This window comes from Ischnura elegans, chromosome 2 (genome assembly GCF_921293095.1).
Source record: "Ischnura elegans chromosome 2, ioIscEleg1.1, whole genome shotgun sequence".
Lineage (NCBI taxonomy): Eukaryota > Metazoa > Arthropoda > Insecta > Odonata > Coenagrionidae > Ischnura > Ischnura elegans.
In genome coordinates, this window is record NC_060247.1 from 81,262,673 (window position 1) to 81,287,902 (window position 25,230).

General features: G+C 39.0%; 1 protein-coding gene across 3 annotated transcripts in view; it reads left to right on the plus strand.

The window, feature by feature from the left end:
• LOC124154062 (1-phosphatidylinositol 4,5-bisphosphate phosphodiesterase) overlaps positions 1 to 25,230 on the plus strand; it is a 92,226-nt gene that overhangs the window by 18,903 nt on the left and 48,093 nt on the right. For all 3 annotated transcript variants that reach the window (XM_046527563.1, XM_046527564.1, XM_046527562.1), the window contains exons 2-3: positions 19,483 to 19,948; positions 24,961 to 25,047. In XM_046527563.1, the coding sequence (XP_046383519.1) occupies positions 19,865 to 19,948; positions 24,961 to 25,047 (171 nt within the window). In that variant the 5' untranslated portion in view covers positions 19,483 to 19,864. The remainder of the gene's footprint in view (positions 1 to 19,482; positions 19,949 to 24,960; positions 25,048 to 25,230) is intronic.

The window sequence follows — 25,230 nt, forward strand, 5'->3', positions numbered from 1 at the left end:
GACTCCCATAAAAGTTATCACCGCGGCTAGTCCCGGTATACTTTAAACGAAGACTTTGTACTCAGGGATTTCTTTTGATGATATTTGAGCAATTTGTTTAAAGAATATCTCATCTTTGGGAGACAGTAAATAATATCTTCAGGCCTGTTTACATGGCACATTAACCTGTACGAGTCAATGTCTTAATTTATGAACGTGTGAATTAATACGAAATTGCACCGTGTAACCATCCAACTTGTGCGAATGCATGAACTGAAAATAGAACCTGTTCTAATTTGGTTAATGCATTCGCCCATGTTACGCTCCGGTCCACAAAAACCATTCATACAAAGAGACATTAACTCGTACGTGCTAATGTATCGTGTAAACAGGCCTATTCTAAACCATTATGGCATGATTAAGCTTGTAAATTAAATAATACTAGCTGGTTGTCGGAACCAAATATTCAATACAGCTCTCGCATAAGGTTTGTCAAAATATATTGTTTGTAATAAAAATAATAAAAATTGGCGGCGTAAATAGTGTTTAGTTGAAGCTGTAGGTCATATTACTATGGTCTGAATCAGGTATCTCATCTAAAGACTTGTAATATAAGCGTACGGCATGTATTTATAATGGAGGAGCAGACGCTGCGCGGGAGAAAAACATAAACGTAAATGTATAAATATTATCTGAAAATTCCTTTTATGGGTTTTCTCTAACATTTATTTTTGGAATAGCGAGATATATGTGTCTACATTATGAAATCAAAGTTTTGGCCAATTGTGAGATGGAGTGATTGAGAAAAGTTATTTAACAATTTTTTACTCATCATCACTGGTCAACAATCCTTGGATTGGTTTGACGCAGCTCTCCACTCAGTTCTCCTATCAGCTAATCTTTTCACACCTACGTATTTCTTCTCTTTCACATCCTTCTTTACTTGTTCCATATATTTTGCTCGAGGTCTTCCTTTTCCGTTCTTGCCTTCCACTTGTCCCTCGACGATTGTCATCATCAGGCCACCATGTCTCAAGATGTGGCCAATAAGGTTGTTCCGTCTTCTTGTTAAGATTTTCATGAGGCTTCTCTTCTCTCCTACTCTTCTTAGGACTTCCTCGTTACTAACTCGGTCGATCCATTTGATCTTCAACATACTTCTGTAGCACCACATTTCGAAGGCCTCTAACCTTGCTTTCTCCGCTAATTTTTTTTTTACTATGAATAACAATAATAGGTAACGCCATTTGATGAATTTATGTTTCACAGTGACTTAAAAAGAGACATAATAAGAGAAAAATCTTTAAAATAATCCATGCATCATGGCTACACGACAATTTGGTGATGAAATAGAAGGAGTTATATGAGTAGAGTATTTTTTTGTAGAAATGCGATAACATTAAAACGAACAAAAGAGACTGGAATTTTTTTTGCAAAACGATCCCGGTGTATTTAGTTTTGGGTGGGTATTTACCCATAGAGAAATGGTCATCCAAATCTGATACCCGAAGGGGTAAATGCTTGTTGAATTGAGGTGGAATAACCTTTATTTATTTTTTCCTTTGTAATAAAACATTTTTACAGTACCATCAAACCAAAAACCTTGTCAACTTCTGCAGATTTTTCTTTCATCGGCACAAACCTTTAGGGCCGTATTCTCAGTCGACCCTACATAAGTGGTGGAGGGTAATTCCGTCGTCAAGTTCTCGTAAATGACGTAGATAATGGCGCTGCGCCAATTTTCCACTTTGGTGGCGTAATGGGAACTAACTATGAAACTAAAAAGAGAAGACGTCCGATAATTTTCGGGCGTATTGTTAGGGTAACGGCTCAAGGTAAATAAACAATACGTGTCGTCCGCCAGGTCATGTCGGTACCTTAATTATCGTTACAAATACTCTCATATCGAGCCAAAAGTAGAACCTAATTGTCTTTAAATTACTTCAGAAGCTGTCTGTACAAGATAGTACGGAGCAAATATGAGTATTGACGTGGGAACTTACGTTGCATCATCAAGGTTCGTCATTCGCTTTCACCTTCCGTAGTTAAGTTTATTATGTGGCAAATAGTGGCATGAAAATACGTTTTCTATGGTTATACGTAAACGAAGTATTAGTTTCCCAAAAGTATACCAAGTGCCAAACGTGAAAAATATTATTATATATTCGTAGAAACAAGGTGATGTATACCGCTATATTGTTCTTATATGTTCAGTCAATTTTATAATTTATTTAATTTGGTGGTTATAAATTGGTAGTATAATTACATTTCCGATGTTTTACTGTACATTTTAAAACGGCTTGTGTGAGGTCATCTCCCTTAATATCCATTGTAACGCAGATTCTTTAATCGAAGTGATCAGCAGACGATATTTGGCCGCCATGTTTTTGTAGGATGTAGAGTTTGTTCGGGTACCCTACATCAAGTAGGGCCCGTTTAGTTCCAAAAATGGCCATATGTAGGGCTTGATTTGGCGTATGTAGGGCGAGATCGGTTTATGTAGGGGCTGATGACGTATCCAGGGTCGGTCGACTAAGAATACGGCCCTTAGGGCTAGTGCTCTTACCCGAAGCTATCACTCTCCCCACGGGCAGGGTTATCAGCAGTGGAAACCTTCTATCATTTTATCTGTTTCCATCTGAACCTTAACCTATGTATACTCGTGGAAATATATGTGGACTGGACAGTGGACATATCTTTCGCTTTTTCGTTTCGCATCCTTTCCGGCGCGCGTGTCTCGTGTCATTTCGATCGCTCAGCGCAAAGGGAAAACTAGGAGGCTCATTTTCGAGCCGTCTCGTGACTTGGGGTCACTCCGTGTCTCTTCCGCCCAACCCCCAGGGGTGTCACTGGGCTCAGGGGCGGGGCAGCCGGCTCGCCTTTATAAATGGATTACCGTCGACGCTGCTTATTAGATTGGCCAGGGAATTACTCCTCCTTTGCTGCCGCCGCCACCCGACCTGAAAAAGCAGGTGGACACGTGCCCAAAGCGACTGTATAGTGTGAGGTGAAGGAAGTTGTAGCGCTCCTAATACACCGCTCATGGTGTGCGCTGAAATCTCATTGGGCTGTCACGTGAAAAGCTTAATTTTTGGAGGAGTAGAACCTAGAAATCGGGAAGTAATGACATCCATAGACACGCTGGTACGATTACGCGAAGAGGCGTCTCATGTAGGTTTTGCAATGAAGGTTTAAAACTCACTTTAAAACGCTAATGGTGTGCTCTAATAATCACGTAGGGCTGCCACGTGAAATATTCTGGTTCCGTGAGGGTAGAGCCAGCAAATCGGGAAGCAAAAACCCGCGTAGACACGGTGGCACGAATACACTTCTCGTCGCGAGTAGAAGACTCGGTCCGGATTGAAAACGTTCTGCAGCGAGTGTTCGACTAAAAAAAAATCTTACATTCCTGCCTTTCATAAGTATTATTTCGAAAATACTGCTCTCATGCATTCATTTTTTAAAGTAAATTAGTGATCCCCCTGTAAGTGGTCAAAAAATTCCTTTGGAATACGTGAAGAAGCCAAGGAGATTTCTTAGAATATGTTCAAAATGCTGTATTCATGGCATTAAATAGAAAGAAGCACTGACTGACCAGTTTGTTGCCGTATATTGACCTAGCGTATACATCACCAATTGAAGAGTACATACCATGATGTTCATCACCATACGCACAGTGTACGAATTATGTTAGATGTATACATGAAGGCCAAGTTGAACCCAATTTTTAAAAAATAGGTCTTCTTTTGAAATTACGTATTACTATAATCCTTATTCAAAAACCAAAACTTTTCGGAGCTGTGAGAAATTGTCATACCTTGAAAAGAATTGCAGGAAATCACCTGTCGTACTGTCTTTGAGCCTCAGGGCAGAAATAATTTCGTCGATCAATATACACAAGAGGTAGAATTAAAAATCTCAAATGCGTTTGCAACATGAAAGGCACCAAAATTTTTGCAGTTGGCTGGTCAAGTCAATCTGTTCTTTCCGCCAGCAGACAAAGTTTAGAAGTTCTTAAGTGACTACGTACGATAGGACCTTACTTTTTCCTCTACGGCTATCGTCGAAGATTATCTATCTATCCCTGCATAGAAATTTCGTAAAAAGAAATCTGGAGGAACAATTATTTTGATTTTTAGCGTTTCTATCGTACGAAAGAACGCGATTGCATGTTTTTTCAGAAACTGCTGCAGGATATCCGCTGTCGTGTTTTACTGACTCTATGGACGGAAATGTGTGTTTCTTGTGGGCTTCGCGGAATTATCTGGGCTAAAGGTGCATTAGAAGTTCAGATCTCGAGTAATTTACCTAATGAACAGAAAATGGCAACGCTGTGTGTTTGACATCGACCTTGTTAATTGAATTTTCATGTTGAGTCTACAATCGGTGCCAGGAATAGTAAATTCGCAAACAACACAAAGCCTGCTTACCGAAAGGCATTAAATTCCCTGTGGGAAAATTCCACTCATCCGCCTCGATAGTAATCAAACCCGATTCCTGGTTTAGGCAAATTATTTTTTTTCCTCCGTGGAATTATCTCACTTCGGGTGCACTTGCGGGAGCCTGCGTTAGGGTAGGCCGCTGGTTATTGCGCCCTTATTTTCTATAAAAAAAAATCCTCTTCCAAGCCGTTCAATCATTTCCACTAGCCATTGCATTTTACTATCCATTTTTTTCTGGAGAAGTTTATCAGATTCTCTTTTAATGCTGGGTGCTACAGAATGAATAGCGGGATTTTAACGCTTTCTAATATTTATTACAAAAAAACATAAAGCTATAAATCCTACATAAAATGTAAGAGCAACTGAAAGAGTTTTACATAAAATCCTAACAGTGTTTAATGTGAGCATCGTTCGTCACACGTCAATACGGTGTGCAAATTCTTCCGAAAGGTTTATTAGTGTCTCTTGAGTAGATTATTTGCTACCAGCCCTTTCTAACGGATGGCGGCGGAAACATTGGGTACACTTGCGTACTGCTGCCAACAAACAAAACTGTTTGAGTTGCTCTTTCATTTGATGTATTATTTATAGCTGTAAGGTAAGTGTGAAAATATTATAAAGCATTAAATCCCACTTTTCTTTTTTAAACGCCTGGTATTATGATGTGTGCTTACTAGGATGCGATTTTTGCTTAATAATAGTTCCAATGATTTTATGTTCATTTTAAATACATTTATAAACCTGATGTTCCAGCAATACTTACCGCATTGACGTAAATTTCATGATAAATTTATAAAAAAGCCTCATGGTTTGGCTTACCTAGACTACTTGGCGTCCGGTGTTAGTTGTATGGTCAGCCTACTACACTAAGGGACATTGTCAAAAGCTGAGGTCGACATTGAACCCGCATTACTTTTCAACGACGCCGATTTTCTGTAGCAAAATGGAAAAATGTTATTAAATTAAAGCCTAAAAAATATTATCAATTCGGAAATCTCTTTAATGTTAAGTATTAGCGCTTGTTGTAACTCAATCATCAATACGATGTGCAGTTGTCTTATATGTTACTATCGTTATTCTTTCTTTTCTGGTAGTTATTCCGCCCGTGCCTGGTCAGCTGTCTCACTTCCATTCTGTCTCTTAAAGTGCATTGTGTTATACGTTCTTATAACCAAGCGAGTAACCTAAGCATGTGAAAGTCCTTTTCGTTGTCTGAAACTGTGTTGCGATTTATGCCACGGTCTCTGACACTTAATCCATGTCCTATATGGGAATGAATGACGTGCCTTAGTACGCTACTGCCTGGGTTAAATTTCGCAGAAACATTCTGAAAGATTGGGAGGACTAATTTTTTTATCGACTCAAGTTATGGCTCGTACATTTCTTTCTTATCGCTCCGACCTCTCTGGTCAAAGGCAAGAAGGGATCAGCATCACACGCATTTCTTTGAGGCTTCGGAGTGCCGAAAATCGAATTGTAGCTCTCAGCGTAACCTCGCCTCGGCTCTGTTGAAAGCATCGCTTTCCCTTATCAGTCGGAGATAAGGACGACCGGAGGTTCGCTGTCAGCCCGACCCGCTCCGGCCCAGTTGATTTCTCCGCTCGTAAGGCTCAGGAAGATTTCGCTGCGAACTCTTTACTTTCAATCCTTCTCGCTTTTAGTTTATATTCTAGATGATTTAATGTACCTAATTCATGGCTTTTATATATTAGTGGGCATACTCTGTTGCAATAAATAGATCGCTGTGCGCTCATCGCCGCTCTGTGGACATTGTTGGAAATGAAATATTGGGGTCCTCGACTCTGATTGGTCGCGCCACTGGTAGGCCCTGAATATGGTATATATATAGAGCCATTTCCACTAATATCAATAACTTCCACCACATTGTGCCTCAAGGTAGTGTAACGTTTTATGTTTAATTATTGATGTTGATGTTTTTTAGGAACTTGTTTATGGGAGGATTTTTAAGGAGAGAGAAAAAGGGAAAGTTGCTCGAGTAGTGAGGCAAAAAGAAACTCTACTTATCATCAAGAAAATTTGGAGGATTTGGAATAAAGCAAACGTCCCACGTTACAATAGTCATGTATACTGATCATAGTGAACCGTTGAAACCTTTCTGATATCGGAAAATAAATTAACCGGTAACCTCAAATTTATGAGAAAGTGAAGACGCTGATGCGTGCTATTTTATAACATTCTTTTAAGATTATGAATTGCGTTCCGTTCTCAATGCGAATCTCAACTCTTTTGAGCGTTTGGATAAGAGACTTCCTCGAGTGAGGAGGGAGCTGTCGTGGAGTATGCTTGCCACCTCTCCTACTATGTTTTTTTCCTCTCTCTCGTGAATACGTCTCGCACGCATTGTTCTCGTCGTTTGGATCCCCGCGCTCCGAGTCTTGGGAAACTCTCGTCTCGAGCGGTGATGAGGTTATTGCTTAACCCCCACGCGTTTCCTCCTTATGAGGTCGCGCTCTCCGCGGCCAAAACACAGCGTGCGAAAGGATTCTCGCCCTTGCCTTCTTGGCATCAGGAGAGGCCGGAATGAGGATACGCGGGATGAAAAATATTTTTTCAAACCTTTGTCTTTCTCAGGAGTTCCTTTTTTTGAACGCTAAAATTGCTTCCATAAAATACGATAGAGGACTGTAGTTTTCTCATAAAGTCCAAAAATCACTAAATTACATTAACCAGGGCAGCACTCTTATAAATGAATGCATTTAACCATCTTTTTCCCTTATTCTGGCGTTAGTTTCAAAATTCATCTTTTCTTCCGTTAGATAACTGAGGTTAATTTAATAAGATCAATAGATAACAAATCACGCCTGATGTTGATAATTATACATCGAAAACATTATGCTCTATTTAAAGACGAAGTGATATAAGAAATAGTTATTCATCTAAGAAACCCTTTCTTAGAAAGGGTAGCCCATTTCCGCCCAAAACATTTTCTCCTTGCGATTGTGAAGATATTATGCTGCGTTGCTCCTATGGTCGTCTTTAATGATCGAGTGAAATATTTTGGTGATATCAAACTTACATCATACTATTGTGCATCTAGTAAAATACATACATCATCATACTTGTTTCTGCACATGACCCGTTGCCATATTGCTACACTGGGTGGTAACGAGGTCTAATGTTTTACAACTTCTACAAGTGACTTTGATAGCAAGGATTAATATTCTGGTTAATCTTTGGATGAAGGGAAGTTAAAATATGCATTGAATGGTTGAGGCCTTATCATTGCCGAAACACATTATGAGGTTAGAAAAATAACAACTTTGCTTTTCTACAAACACTCAAGTACAAATAAATGCAATTTTTTAATGCTGCACTAGAGGTCAAACAATAGTCCCTGTAAGCATGGCATAAATTTGATATTTCAAATGCAAATAATTTCTTTTTCTTACGAATTAAAGCAACAGTGAAAGCTCCAATTTAAGTTGAAGTTTAGTTATACCTTATTTATGTGATGTGTGTGAAAAATATTTTCATGTTTGTCACATGTGCAACCCTATCGTATGAATGCCGTGATTTTATGAGGCCTGCAATTGTACTGGTAGAAAAGCTATATCTGCAAGTACATACTTTGAATATCCTCTCAATTGATAGAAATAAAATTCATTCGGTACACCCACACCAGGGTATGGCCATTGTTTTGACACTGTTATGTCATTATCAAGTTGTCGATAGCACTTGGACATAACGCTGTCGAAACCATGGTCTGTAATAAAGTGTGAAAGTGGAATGTACCGACTGAATTTTCTTTTTCTACATCGTAGTTCCACAATGTAAAGCCGGAGTAGAAAAACATTTTAATTGTTCTAGATAGGCCATGAATGACCGCAAGTGTTGAAAAAAATAATTGCCCTAATCAGTTGATAGTTGGTCAGAAAGTAGGACTTTTAACAGTGTGGGTGATGGTGAATCGGCATGTAGGCCAAGAGGTGGAATCCAAAAGGAACCTGCTCGTAATTTATCTTCCCTGTTATCAATTCCGGCTCACAGCTGGATTTTACTTTTGAAGGCACTCGCTGCACACCTGCGCGGCGGCGTTGGCGGCTACGGATACGCGGACAACTCGCTCCCAGAACCGCACACACATCGCGCGACCAAACGTGGAGCAGCTTGTTTGGGTTCGCAGTCGACTGTGAAAACTCGTGCGGTGAACACGCTCGTTCAGGAAATGTTTTTAGTTTCTTTTTTCTCGTGCGAATCGTGATTCAGTGTCCACATTTCAAAAGATTTTCATTTCTCCTCATTGCTCCATTTCTCGGTATCCAGTAAAACGCCTCGTTTTGCCACTTTTATCCCGACACTGATTGTAATGGCAAAATTCCCAACTCGTATCCATTTTTGTTTTCCAATTATTTACTATGGCCTTTATTAATTCTGCGTTACTTTTCGAAGTTAACAGCTTCTATATAGAAGTACTTCAAAAGCAATATCTATCTTCTATTATCAACACAGAAGTTTCCCAAGTAGTTTGCTACATGGTATAAGTAACCGAAGCTATCGATCTTTATAAAGTGGTATAAATTCTTAAGATGAACCTAAACGAACATAGCATTGGTTTCATCGATGAAGGGGCATATTGGTTAATAACTCGAGAAAAATTTAACAAAGGAGCAATAATTTGCATATACGCAAAGCAAAAGACGTAAATAAAAGAAAAAAAACCCTGTCATTAAAACCATTACTCCGAAAAATAGCGAAAACGTAACACTCTCAAACCACCGTACTCAACCCGTCGAGTTGGACCGCCAACTCTGGTGGTGAGCGCGGAGCGGGACCCGGCCTAACATAAGCCGCCCTGGAGTGTGCGCGCCCCTTGAACGCACGTGCTGCAAATGACCGCAGATGGCGCCCTTCACCGAGGCCGCGCAGGTGTGTGGGAGCCTTGAAACGGACGAATGAGACTTAAGATGACGCATCACCCCGGCTCGATCGCCTTTACTCGTGGCTTATTACTTGTTTTATATTTATGACATCATCTTGAAAATTTCAGAACCATTGAAATAGATCGATGGTGGTATGGTATTTGGAGGAGGCGACCGACAGCTTAGGTCATTTGCGCCATGAGGGAAGGGTAGGTAAGGAAGGGTGGAGAGAAACCCGGCGTCGGCATTAGCCTGCTCTTAACGAAAGGCGCCAAGGGGACCACGGCTTTACGTCCCATCCGACGGACGGAGTGTTGCGCTTGAAATGTCCTCCACACAACATTCAAGCTGGGATCGGGCAGTCTCTGAAAATTCTCTGCCACCGCCGGGATTTGAACCCGAGCCCACGGTGTGGGAAGCCAGTACTCTAGCCACCACACCAACCCGATCCCCAAATAGACAAGAGATTTTCCTCTATCTCGAATTTAAAACATATTCCCCAGTATTTTCTCGGGTGAAAATTTTTGTACAGGATTGTCGCAAAAGAATGGTTCGGTTTTAGTAATTTATGGGAAGATAGAAGGGAAAAGGGTACCAGAGATTTTTGTGAGGTTGCCCTATCCCTGTTTGAGTGCTTTGAGGAGGGCACTTCAAGAGTAGCACTCCGTCCATCGGGTGGAACGTTAAACTATTGTTCCCTTGGCGCCTTCCGTTAAGATTAGGCTAATGTTGACGCCGGGTTTCTCTCTCTATTCGGAGCAACTAAGGACCCCACACATTGGAATTTATTAAAAATTGTTTGAGAACTGTTCGGAAAAAAACTGTTTGAGACGACAAATTCAAAAAATATCAAATAAAAAGTGAAAGTAATTTTTTTTCGTTTAAACCATGTTCTTTTATAATAACCCTATATTTTATCTGTAGGAGAATTTTAAAATCGCGTCGCAACGGTCTTTCTATGTATTTTAAAAATTTTAAGCTGAAAGAAGGATTGAGTGGAGAGCTGCGTAAACAGTCTTTGGTTTGTTGACCACTGATGCTGAGCTTAGTGTTCCCGCGAGACGAGACGAGACTTGCGCCAGTCTCGTCTCAACTCGTAACATAAAACGAAAAATTTCTGAAAAGGGAATGAATATACAAATTTACTGCAGTGAAATCCATAGAAGGCTTATAAAAAATAATGTTAACCCCTCAAGCGCAGCGGGCATTTGATTAAATCCCATCCCAGCGGCCGGATGAGATGTAGATGACTTCGCATTTTAGGCATGCTATCTTTCAATAATTTATAACTTTCATGACATATTACCAATATCGTTGAAAAGTTTTGTAAACATGCATAATAGGATGCGCAACTCATGATAATTTTTCAAGCAATTTCAATAAATGTTTATTGTTTTATTTATCTCGTTCTCTAAACTGTGCGAAAATCCACAGAGAAAAAATCATTCGCCTTGACCGGGATTCGAACCCGGATCCCTCGATTTCCGGCCGAGTGAGTCAAAAGAGAACACCCCTTGTGTTCAAAGTTCGGGCTTTACTCTCCGGCTGTGGCGCCATGCGCACGATTTGGACTGTTCGTCGCATAATATGCTCGGCAGTCCATACCACCATGTCCGGTATAGTCCACAAATATCCACAGGGAAGAATGACGTCTCGGTAGCTTAACTGGCTAAAGCACTCGGCCGGAAATCGAGGGATCCGGGTTCGAATCCCGGTCAAGGCGAATGATTTTTTCTCTGTGGATTTTCGCACAATTTGTGCATTGCGGGTGACTCCCGTAAAGTTATCACCGTGGCTAGTCCCGGTATACTTAAATTCGTTCTCTAAACTAATGAATAAATTTCAGTTTTCAAAGATTGAAATTTAGTTTAGACTAAGCTGCTAGATCTATAGCATTCTATGCATTTTTTTATAATGACGATGTATTTTAATGATTTGGGGTTGAAATTTTCATAACCAATTGGTATTTTCGATAGGATTACCCCTTTCGCCTGCTTGAAAATTCATAATTTCGCCCATTTCTTTGACTTTGTTCTATTATTATCGAATCATTTCATATAGGTACTTACGTACTGTTGTTTCAAACGTCAATATGGAAATATTGAAATGACTAAACCTTAGTAATTCTGCTTTGTGTGACATGATTGGAAGCAATTAAAGCATAAGCCCACTGCACAATGTTCACTACTGTACACGCTGTCTCTTCTTTTCCCATGATTGGCACAAACTGCACACCTCCTTTGGGGGCTTTCTTCCCAGCAGCAGGAGTTCTTAGTAGTCTTTCGGTGAGTCTTAGTCAGTCTTGGTACTAAATGGTCTAAGGAGTGACGGTCATGTCCAAACAGTCCGTATGGAGCTGCTTATGTAAAAATATTACCTCCACCAGCTGCACGAGAAGTGATAATAGGGTTAATTTTTATTCTTGTTTTCCCTGTGAATAGCATATGAATTAATATATGACTGTGGAAATCAATAGTCTTCTAAATAACTTCATACACCACTTATTAAGGCGTTTTCTTTCCATTAGGTACGAATGCAACAAAAGGTCCTTGAGATCCACCATACCAATGAATTTATTACAACCTAACACACTTCCGAGTCTCTTTTTTGACTTTCAATACTATTCCCATTTCGTAGGATCCCCAATTATAAATAAAAATAACCACACACAGGAAGTACACCCGACGAGAATTTCAACACACTGCTTGAAAGGACACCACACAAAATGAACGGTTATAGTGGACTGAAGCGCGTGGTTTCGAAGCTCTATCAACAGACGAGAAAATATATCGAAGGGATCCTGGTATACGCTGACTGTTTAGAAGGAATCTTATCTTCGTTGATTACTGCCCACAAGAGAAGAAAAAAATTAATGCAGAGCGAAGCACATGGTCTTTTCGCTTAGGACTAACACGGCGGACCAAACACAATTGGGGCTCGAGGTGATGACACACATAGAGAAGACAGAGGGAAGACTGTGAGCTTATAAGGAAGATATCGTATCTCAAGCTAAAGTAGCTGTTCCTTCTTGACATCTCAAAAGCGGAATGGGCTGAAGTTTTCAAGATTGTACATTTGAAGAAAGACGTTGATCTTTAAGATCAAATTCGTCAAATCACTGGTATAAAACGGTATATCATCGAAACATTAAAAGAAACCTGAAGGAATAAAATCGCTATGAATATTTTATTGAAAAGAGAAAACATTTCTCCAAAAAGCAGAGTAATTGCTTTCATTTAAAATACAGAGAAAAATATTAGACGCAGAAGTTCAGGAAGCCTAATGGGTACGCATGACGGCGATGAGAGGTTAAAGAACTTGGCCGCAATTCGAGGGATCTAGGGTCAAATCCAGGTCAGAATGATTTTTCCTCTCAGAAATTTCGCACAAATCTGCAAATTGATTTTTTCTAGAGGTTGCTGGTCCCTTTTAGAATGGACTGCATGCTGCTGAAATAAGATTTCCCTCCCCTAACTGGTGTTTCTGGAGAAAAATATGATGAATGGAGATAGAATGTGTTGCTGATGAATAAATGCCGGTCAGATGATCCAGTATGGACTTTTTGATGAAATGGACTTTTGGCTAGCAAAATAATTCGAAGGAAAGTCAACTGCAGTCATCCTATTTAATTGCAACATCCTCAACACAATTTAGAGACATTATGCTAAATATCCTCACTAACCTCGGAAGATATGTCATGCAGGAAGAGACATATAGTTATTTCAGTATAGTTATTTCAATTATCATCCGTCTTTCTGCCGAGGTAATGTGCTCTGCGCAATTCGAAATGGGCCATCATTATCCCCTAGCAAGAAAACTATAAGAAGGATTGTAAGTATCGCTCAGCGATACTCTACACATAAGTGAGTATTATCCATGATATTTTTGTCGTAGGAGTAAGTACTGAAAATTTCCACTGAAGAAAATAGTTCAATTTTTGCCGGATAAATTTTCAAACGTTATTATCGCAGGAAACAAGGAAAAGTAGTCAGCCATTAACACTCCCTAACATGGCTCCAGAAGTCACGATCATGCATTCAGAAATTTATCTTTCGGAAAAAGTTCTTTTTTTATAGTTAGATAATTTATCGAAAAGTTATTATTGAATTAAATTTCAAATTTAATACTTAATAAAAACGTAAAAATTACTTCGTTTTAATAGAAGGGCATAGTTTTAGGTATAAAGCTATACCAAATACCAATTAAGGGCATATATCTGTATTTCGAGACTTTCGAGAGTCTCGTGGTATCGCCTCGTCTCGTCAAAAAGCGGTCTCATCTTGAGTCTTGTCTCGAATTCTATCCAACGGTCTCGTCTCGAGTCACGCGGCAACACTAGTTGAGCTAGGGTTTATAGCGTGTAAAATTTCATGGATAAAGGTAAAATACGACCGTTCAAGCGAAAGTCCTCATAACTAGGTTTCTTTATGATTCGAGGTACCTCTAATTCTTGGTAAAATATATCCTTCACATTATCGTCCTAAAATTATCTTCTTCTAAAATTTCTTTTTTATTTGCATTTATAATGATTTAAATTTATAAATAATCAATAATATTGGAGGTATTGCAAATACGCTTCCATTAAAATGTGTAGTTATTATACACCAAGGTATTAATTGTTCTTATATCACTTTTCATGGCTATAAAAAATATTGTCAAAGTCAGCAAAACTTTGTGAATTTTTAACTATTTTGAAATTAATGTTGCGCTTAATCATTCAATTTTATACTTTTTTCGCACTTATAAGTGAGAATAATAAGATATCATTCCAAAATAATAAAAAACTCAACATTCTAGTCTCACTATTGTCCAAATTATAGGCATTTCAAAATTGAATTTTTCCCAACGCGCCAGAATGGCCTTTTTTATGTTTTTTTTAATGGCTGTAAATATATGAAAAAAAGTTTTTAGGAAATTAAAAGTGATCAATTTGTAATTATTCATATAGGTCTACGGCGCGTATTTTTTTAAATATCCCAGAAGGTCACCCCGCAGCTCTTAAATGAATTTGAATGGGATGGCCCCTTTAAATCAGTATGTTTTATTGGTTATCATGGCGATGGATGTTTATAGATCGAAATAGAACCTATATGATAGCTAGGATTCAATTTACACGTTCAATTAACACAAAAACGAACGAAGGGTACGCTGTAACCAATTTTTTGGAAACGAGTAAAGCGTAAGCATCTCATTGTAATACTTTTTAAATTGTTAGAAATGAATGCGTTAACTCAAACTGTGAAGCGATTTCTTGTGTCCCACACGAGAACTATTTATCAATACTATTACATTCCATGAGCCATCATTTAAAAAATAAAAAAAATAAGACGGTTAGTTGGTGTTGAGCTACGATTTAATTGTCTCGGAAAAAGTAATGCTTGTGCGGTCCACATAGCCTTGCGAATTTGAACTTACGCCTGACTGTATGAAAATGTTTGGGCTCCAGCTGTATCTGAACCCAAAAGGTGTTAGCTGGCTGCTGAAATGGCTAAGCTTGAGTGACGACATTGGTAATCGTGATGGTTTACAGTGACGCTTTCCGCTGTGGTTTTCAGCCCCCTTGAAATCACCTTTCCGTGGGACGGCCTCCTGACGCCGTTATACAGATGATAGCATGAGTGTCATGTCATGAATCCCTCTCCTTCTCCATGAATGAGGGCTTTAAAAAAAGGGTCGTCGATTCCCGTAAAAAGTTTCCTCACCCCTTTCTCTTTTTCCCAAATCTATCCAGTGGCCGATGACCCCATGCCCGCAGCCACGAACCTCTGCGGGCTTCAGTGAGAACGCTAATATTCTTATCGCGTGAATAGTACTTTTTGGCAGTCAGACTTGTGTTGCAGATATCAACTGAAACCTAGCACGTACTGTTCAAGCCTCTAGCTGTTCCGAACCCAATTATTGTAACTGCTGATCTGTCTCAGTTAGCTCGCATCAGTTTTTTGACGAATTGGGCAGCATTCCTTCGTGTTTTATTTAGTTCCGGATAAAACCTTTATGCGCTGGTTCCAATATGAGCCGCGTTTTCGAGATATGGTCAGACGAGAGCAAGGCGGCACCTTTCTTTCATTTTTGTATTCGAAATAACCTTTCCACAACTAAGTTTTGGGGAAATACTGCAGTTGAAGAGTTAAAGTTACTTGATCAAAATATTTTATAGCGCAGTTTTCCCTTGTGTTTTATTATTTCACGGATTTAATTTTTATGTTCCAGGTACCACAAAGAAACTTTTCTACTACTTAGTTTTGGGAATGTGCCACAGTTGAACAGTTAAACGGTAAATTTACTCAATCCAACTATCGACTATTATTTAACTATTTCAAAGCGCAGCTCTCACTTTCGTGCCCTTCATTTATTACACGGATTTAATCTTTTTGCGCCAGATACCACAAAAAAACCTTTCCACAACTTACATTAGTTTTGGGATGATGCTACAGTTGAATGGTTAAGTAACTCAATCAAAATATTCCATTAAACAGATTCTGATCGAGTTTAAAGATTGAAAAATGGGGACGGGGGTGCGCGATCTTCTCACGACTGATCTGTTGATCAGGGCGTCATGGCAACGGAGGCGTAAATAACGCTCCAATTGGTTTCCATGGGGGCAACGGGGGTCGTTTGCGGTGCCGCGGCAGGGGATCGATGCGTGAGTAGTATCGGTGGCAGGCATTCGTGGAATATTTGAAATTGGATGGGGGTGGATCCCTCGTCCTTTCGTGCGAGGAAAAGGTAGAGGGAGGATAGGGAGAAAAATAAAACGATAAACAAAAAGCGGTCAAGAGTCCGAGCGATCGATTGGAAACAGTTCATTAATAATTTCCGTCGCCTCCAAAAGTAGCGCAGTACGTTGATGGATTCATCTCAGCCACTTTCACGGCGTGATTCACAAATTCCACGGTCCATCTAGCGCAGGCTTTGGTTAAAAGCGAGCAAGTAATTGAAACGTAATACGTAAGGGTAAACATAATAATATTAATTTCTATCATTTATCAACAGCAGAAGAATTATACATTAATAATTCCAAAATGATTAACTTTTGGTGGCCCATGAGGACCTGATTTGGATTATCATAATTTGATTTGTAGTGATGCGTTCACCTACTTAATCGTAGAACGTAATCGGACAACAATCTACGTACAACTTAGATAATGGAGTTCAAAATAAGTACAAAAATATTCACGACAATAACAGTGATTCAGTAGAATTAACAATATTATGTCGTAGCATTATGACAAAATGTCCTCCTTGGGTACTTTCTAAATTATTTGGCAATAGTGCACGTAACTCAATATTGCATTAACAGTGTTGAAGTTGTCACATGAAACAAGCTATCAGCTGAACACTTTGGGTCCTTCATAGGTACATAACAAATCTTTGAAATGAATAGGGTAGCTTCCTTCATCAAAGAAAACGAAAGGCATTGATTGCGATTCGTTACCCACCATTAGTGTATTCATAATATACAAATTATTTCGTTTTAGAAATACCGGTTTAGACGAATGGCAATGGTCCATTTTTATCCTCATTTGAAAAGTGCCAGATTGGCGCCCATGCGATGCCACTCCACGTGACGTCACAGGGACCTAGTTTCTATACGAGAAGATAGGAGTTATACATCGTCTGAGGTTACCAATGCATGCATGAGGAGCAGAGCTCAGGGAAACATGTCTTAATAATCACTTATTAAAACTGGCTAAGGTCGGAAAGTTTTCTTCGTTTGATAAGGTATTAATATTCCTTATTTAAGCCAAGCGCTACCAGCTAGCAGGGTACTCAGCTACCCGCTAGCAGCCTGCGTCGTATCAGCGCTAAGCCTCGCCTCAAGGTCACCTCACAGGGCGGCAGCGGGAACCAGAAATACGTCGTACGGAGAGATTTCCCGGCATTCATACTTAAGCGTCGCGTTTTCGCGCGCTTGAAAATTTTCACTTTTTATTTAATCGCGAAAAATATATATCGTCATTTAAAAATCTAAAAGCGTGAAATACGTACTCCAGGAGTAATAATATTTCGATTTAGGCAATAAAAAAATAATAGGAAACCACCCTATTATGTTTGTTTTCGGGAAGGCTGCATGAGATTTTCACGTTATTACCCAATAGGGTGGATGCACTATGATATCATTTATTCACAACGATATTCCACCTCATTGTCACTATTCAAAGACGCAATTGTTTTAAAGAGAAAATCTTAGTGATTTTTGGCTAATTTAGTGATTTTGACCTTATAAACGCAATTACTCATAAAATTTTAGCCGTAGAAGCAAATTGAGTGAAAGAAGATGAAACGGCGTTTTTTTCATTCACGTGGCTCTTTAGATTTCAACCTTAAATCTCAGTTTATAGTAATTTAAAAAAAGAGAATAAAAAAACCTATGCACGACTTCGTGTTCTCTTCGAGGGCCATCACGATTTTGATGTGAAAGGGCCCACTTGAGTTCATTCCAGTGCCCCAAGGCCGTTCTAATATAACCTATGTTTGAACTGGGTATACCGAAGATCTTCCAGATAAATTGCGTTTCAATCGGTTTAGCAGTTTTTGAGTGCTTGAGTAACATACATGCAGATAGACGCCACTCAATTTTTAAATAATAGTACGAGTAGTATAGATTAGAGGCAGTCTTCGGATTGCGGTAGCTCTACCTAAAATTCGCAACTCATATTTACTACATTGCGTCAGAAGTATCTTTCCGCTTGTGCGCGGACTACGTCTTTAATTACCTCGTGCGTAAATTATTAACCTCCCCCAATCCGTATTCCTTTACCAAAATTATTTCCTCGGTGCGGCGTAAGTCATGTTTCTCTTCATTATATCTACGAACCCTGTTCTCATCCTCTCCCCTCCGGCGGATAGGCTAATTTTTTCAGCCTAACCGTAGGTGGAGTATCACTTGTTCTCCTCCCCGCAGATGATTGCCTTAGTCAATCGAAAAACCTGTTTCATGTTTGTAAATAATATATAAATGAAGCTAAATGGTAAATGTACCCCTTTTCGATATTTTTCTCTTATGCTCTGGACCAATCATAACTTCGAATGCTATGCCTTTGTCGAAGGCATCCGGCAATAGGGCGAACTCGCTGCCAATCAGAGCGCTTGTCTCAAAGTTTCTGTGGTTAAAAAATGGTGCATTTTCGACTTAAAAGTCCTCAGTAATTTTGGTTCGTACGGGTATCAGCTATACAGGGTTAAAATTTCGTGACATAATTTTTCTCAACCCTGTACAGATTGAGATAAATGGTAAATTCATCCCATTTCTTTATTCTTCTCTGGGTCAATCTTTCCGAGGGTTTCTTCGTCGACCTGATGCTCTCCTCTTCCCCTTGAGGCTCAATAGTGGTGGGGTTGGTCTCCTGGGAGGTGACCCGCCATCATCTTTTGTGGTTTCTCTCTCTGGGGAGCAGAGCGGAAGTCGAAGCGATCCCAAAGGAGTGATCTAGGTTTCCGTCATCACTTAACCCTTAGCACTGACCATTCGAAAGATGGACGTGGGGATTTAATTGGCTCACGAACCAGATTCTCATTTCGTCATTTCATTACGAAGTGTAACCAGCTGGATATAAAATTGTCTGAGGCTTTGCCTGATGGAGATTAATGATCTTTTTTGATTGCAGGGAGAGATATTTCATCTAACCTGGAGTTCGAATCAAGAGTAATTCGCGGTAGATTACGGTAATTGTCGATACTCACTTTAATTTTTTTAACAGTTATGTTAAAATTAGGACTATATAGTAAAGGTTAGGTAACGCAGAGGTGAAGACTGTGGATATCACTGTATTCACTGAGTATAAAACAAATTGAAGGGAATAAGGTGAAAAATTAGTGCATTAAGACACGCATTTCGCCGTTAAACTGTTATATTTTCTCTGCCTGCTTGTTATGTGACAGTATTCTAAAACTTGTTTAGGCAACTTACTGGAATATAATAATTTCGAATTTCTTACCTAGTCATTGAGCACGGAGGTAATATTTGTGGCGATTATCTACGGATTTTAGTGTTTATGTCGCATTCCTGGAGATTGCCGTAAATTGCGGTAATTCCAAACTTTCACGGTAAATTGCAAAATCTACCGCGGAACTATTTACGAAAATAACTTCGGTAATTATTACATTGCTCTCTCTCTCTAATTTTGAGATAATGTTTTTAATAAATGCTTATGTTTATGTCTGTTTTTTTTTCGTTCCAGTCGCAAGAGAGCATCAGTAGAATAGAAGTCCACACCACGTAGTCGAGACGGGAAGACCAGGCAGCCAACCCCCTCATCTCCCTGCACTACAGCTCTGCTTTTCCCCGCGGCCTACGCCATAGGCGCCAGGCGTTAAATAAAAACCTCCCACCCCTCCCTCTCCTTCATCATCATTAATTCCCTCCCTCCCGACCATCAACTCGCGGCCTCTTGAATGGACGGCTCGCGAAACAGTGTCGGAGCAGGAGAACAGCCCACGCTAGTCCAAGTCCCCTCCCAGGGGCGCCCATCGGCCCCTTGGGCCAACTGAAGTACATCTCGGGACAGCCAAGCGGCCCGCAGAGTACCCGTGTGTGAGTGAACCCTCGGAAGCTGCCTCAAGATGACGAAGCATTTCGATTTTAACTGGAGGATAGAGGTGCCCGAACCTCTCCTCAAAGGCTGCGTCTTCGACCGATGGACGGAGGTAAGTGATGACCCAACTATTTACTCACGGATGATAATTATGTTGAGCTACTAATTGTGCTTAAATGGAATTTTATGAAGACGTGAAATTACGAATGACAAGTAAATTTGGAACGAATGAATATCTGTGAATTTTTAAAAGTAGCAAAGGTAGGCGTGATGCAGTGGAATGGAATTCTGACTTTATTATAAAGAGACAGTGCTTTTCCAAATATTGATTGAGTAACATACGACACGTTTCGACTGTTAGGCCATTCTCAAGTACACGGAGGAAATGTCAAATTCTGGAGCTGTATTTATATTGTTTAGATGAGTGGGAGTGGGAAGGGGAAGATTGAGGAAATTACACAAGAAGGAGGCAATTCCTTAATGAATGAACAAACATTCATGGGCCACTCCCCACTCCTTGCCATCCCTTTCCTCAAACACACCACCCAATGACATATCACCCCATCCTCAACCTTCCCCTTCCACTTCCCACCCCCGCTCTCCCAACAATTTATACAGTTCTGGAATTTGACATTTTCACAGTGCGAGTAACATGCTTTGTATTGTCTCTAAGTTGATAATTGCGATATTACCAATATTATCCTTTAAATTTCACATTGGGGAAGAGCACAAGAAACTGTTAAGAGCCATTAAATTTCAAAGACCGACATTATTTTTTACCAAAAATGTATTCTGGGACCGATATGCTTTCCGCTTTCAAATTTTTCTATAATTTTCCCACTGTAAAAGTGGGTTAATTTATTTTAAAATGTCGCTCGTGATTTAATACGTCGAAATTTGCATTTAGTTCGTATTGATTGAGTGGCACTTGTTTTGTACTATGACTCCCAGCGGGTGAAGTTTCCTCGGGATTTTTGAGGTTTCCTTATGTCCAAAATGCGACTGAAAATTCATGATTTTTTAGCATCACCCGAAGTCGTCGCCTTCAACCTTTTTTGCTCTTCTTTCCTTTGAATAATTGAGTTTTACTTTGGGTGGTGGTTCGTAGTGAATCAACTTTTATTTTCATCTCGGGAAAAGAACTGTTGCATTGAATTTTTAAGGATTATACTAAATCATTTCAGCTCAAACTCTAAAAAATGAATTTAAACTTTTAGTTACATTTCCTTCAAATAGTTTCTTTCTAGTTATTTTTATTTTAATCTCTGCCGCTGCTGCTGCTCAAATTAGTGACTTTTAACTTGATGAAATCATATTTCCTATCCAAATAATCATCGCGTGAAGTAACATTATTGTTGGGAATGCCAATCGTCAAGATCACGTAATTTCTAGAATTTCTCCTGTCCAACCTTGGCCGCATGCGTAGAATCCAAAAATGCTCTTTGTTAGATTTACTCTGGGGTGTTTTTAAGTATTTGACGGTAAATAGTCATTGCGGAATAGATCATGAAAGGTTTAAATAGTGGTTATTCGAAGATCCAAATATATTACATAAAATTTTGATGACCACGATTACCTTAAACTTGTTAATTATCGTGGGACAACCCTTACTAAATTAAAAAGATATAGGTATAATGTCGAGTACTTTAAATCGCTCTTTTGTGACTACAACACAAAGACCACATGTGTTTTGTCGCTCTACTTAATGACATTCGAATTACATCCCCGCCAACATTTTGACACACACAATCTCCGAAGTCAAAGTGGCTGTTGACCTCGGAGGAAGCATTCTTTGAGGATTATACAAAAATCCCTGCGGCAAATTAACTTTATCTTTCGTTATATCGGTATATTCGAGTAGAGCCAAAGGAGGGTAAATTAAAAAAGGAAGGAAACTGAAATGGAAATTCTACCGTGCAAAGTAATTCCTAAGTCACCACGGGAACGATTGGAGCCGCCGTAATGGAACTACAACGCTATTGTCAACAAGGAGTACGTAATCTTTCCGTAAGTGTATATGATAATTGATCTTGTATATATACTGTCTCTGAGGAATTTTCTTGGTAGCCATAAGGAATTCAAATTTACCTTTTAATCTTACCCTGAAAAGGATTTTTCTAGTACTCGTAGTAGTAACAGTATTGTTTTTTTGGGTGCGTCGATAACTGAGGTCACTAGCACCACACCTTCTATTGACTGATCTATATCTAGAGATGAGGATTTACATTATATTATTGAAACAATTTGCACAGGCTTATAATTCTTATACTATATTTTGTTAAAAAGTCCAGTATGTTTTCGGAATAAAATTACACGAGTTTGGCAATTGGAATCGTCACCCAAGATGTTTCTATCCCTCCACGGATTCCGAGCCTGTTGCGAGAATGATGATATTTGTAACATTCCGTCGGGAGATGCCGCATGTTAAGAGGGCAGTCACATTCATCACATTGGGGAGGACTTTTTCTCAGCGGTGAAAGGAGTTGGTCGGGACACAATGCCCAATTCTCCGTCGAGTGATGATTACTTCCTCTTTATGGCTGACCCTGATAGGTTAGGGCCACGCCGATGAGACTGATTTTATCGATCGCAGTTTGTTATTTTTCACATTATTTGTTCTATCATTATTTGATTACTCATTAATATATATCATACTCCATAGCACTTCGTGTATTTCTTTTAATACCTTTGAAATTATACGATTCTTCCTTTTTCATCCGGAATATCACAAAATAAAACGCGCCTGTGTCGCTAGACGGATTTAAAAAAATAGTTTTCAAATCAACCCTCCAGCCACCTTAAAAGGGGTTTTGGGGCCACTTGGTTTGTGATGTTATAGATCTGTGTGGATTTGCATTCAGAACAAAAGAGTGGTTGGGAAGAAACGTAGAAGTATGTTGAGGAAGGGCTTCGTGTCCATCAGTCAGACGACGGACATCCTGAGTGGGTAAGATCGAGGAGCAATCATCCAAATTTATTTTTTGAAGTATTCGGAGAGGGAGGTGGGCAGTGTTTGGAGTGGTGACCATGAAAGGCGAGGATTTTGAAGGGCTGGCGGTGGTTATGTGGGAGGTTGATGCGCTCTTTGTTGGGTGATGGAGGAGGATATATAGTGGAGTACCTCGGGTGGCACTTAGGCGACAGTAATACGATTGCTATAGTATGGGGAGAAATTGGGTCGGCCTTGCGAGAGGGATTATGCTCCCAAGGCTGTAGGTCGTTTGCGATGGATGCCTCGTGGAAAACCCGTGGAAGACTATCCGTGGAAGCTAATCGAAAATGCATTTGAAATATTTCAACCGGAGATTAAAATTTAATTCAGCAATTGTTGCTCGAAATATGTCTTAGTGTTTCCAATATATTTTATATTTCCTATATATATTTATGTGATTTATATATTGCCAATCATGTGAAGGTAATTCGTAATGGAATGAATTTTTAACGGGGTTAATCTATATTTTACCATGTGTTTCTTTAAAAGGTCCGAACTGTTTATTTTGGGAAACAAAAATTTGGCATCAACTTTCCTCAAATTACTTGTTTGTAGTGTAATTAGACATCGAAATGGAAGACTTGGTACTCTTCCGGAGAAAGTCTATCCGGAGAAATCCATCATTTTCGAAGGAATGAAAACCATACGTTAGCTACGGCGATTTTATTTTATGGCATTAGGTTTTTCTCGTCGCGCCATTTTATGTATTTTTTTACCACTTAGCTTAATTGTACATAAATACATCTAAAGCTTAAATTGTTTCTTTGCTTTCAATGCTTAATATTTAAATATGTTACAGAATTCATTGAGTGTGACATATTTTACTGTTTTTTACATTCTACCAAAAGTACTAATTTAGCAATGAAACTGATTATTTCTCACCGTCTTACGCATGATATTATTGCCAGTTAATTGCATCGTTAGAATGGATAGATACCTGACACAGGCTGTAACGAGGAGAAAAAAAATCGATATCTTACCGGGGAATCTAAAAGAGATATTCACATGACGTTGATACTAAAAATATTTATAAAGAACAGTTAGCTGTGTATGAAAGTCTAAATTGCTCATAAGAGCAGCATTTTAAAAACTTTTCCGGTGCTAAATACGCGAATAACATCAGACGCTGGATTGATAAATATTAATTCTGGCTTGTTCTACAAGTGGAGAGCAGATATTGTCCTCCACACGGATAACCAAGTGAAGGCCCGAGACAGATTTTGCTTGAAATTACTATGACAAGCTGCACAAACTATATGATACCACTCTAAGCTTTCATTTACTGTGAACGTCCGATAAACAGTATTTTCTACCTGAATGACCGTGACTGTTCGCCATGAACAGATATTTTGAACTGTTCTTTTTACTGAACAGGTTCAAAGTGAACGGTTCATCAAAATGAACAGTTTAACCCATCTCTACCAAGCACAAGCTGTAAATAATGGTATACCAAGTATAAAATGACCAATTACTAGAGAAAATTCAATTTAATAATTGGTCCAGTGATTGTTTTTTGGTCTTCTCGTCCCTATTAAAAGTGAAACTGCGAAAAAATGAAGTGTTAGCGATGGAATAAAATTATTTTCATAAATCTACCTCAAACCTCAGAGTGGAAAAATGTGCAACTACGTTTAAAGATGCCAGGAAAATACTATCAATCGGATGGAAAGCTAAATTAATGTAAAATGATATATCTATTCCTACGTTGGTTGGTACTTTGGGTAGCATAGTTTTCTCTTAATGTCCATTCCAAAAAACTTCAATTTATAACAACGCGCTGCATTATTTTGACAAAGTTCCGAGTGTAACCTTGTTAGTTTTTGGAAAATTGATCTTATTTCTTGCTGCGGATTTTGTTATAACACAATTTAAATTTGGTGTCATAGCCTAGTTCTATTTTTTTCCTTCAAATAAGCAGGGAAGGTCATTTTTCATTCAGATCGTACTTAAAATAGGAATTTTTCCATGTAAAGTCATTATCGAAGGAAATGTCATTTAAAACCTTTTCAAATAAATGCAGCGAATGAGCGAGACTCTCCAAATTACTCTTATTGACCAAGTATGGCAAACTCTGTTAGAAGTTAATTCTAGTTAAAAAAATTTAATTGTTGTTTTTTTCTGTCCCATTGCAGGAAAAGGATTCAACGGATTACGAACCTAGCTGTCTCTTCAAAGTCGACGAGTATGGATTTTTTGTATACTGGAAAAGTGAAGGGAAGGTATGTTATCTTCTTGGTATTCGTAATGTCCAATTCATCTTTTTCATACATATGCATTCTTTTTTTCTTCAGAAGCAATGTCGCCACCCAATTTACGTTATATAAACTTCTAGGAGTTTGTTTTGCTGGTCAATATTGAAACAAATTTATGTAAGAATTTCTTTGTGAGACGAACGACTTGCA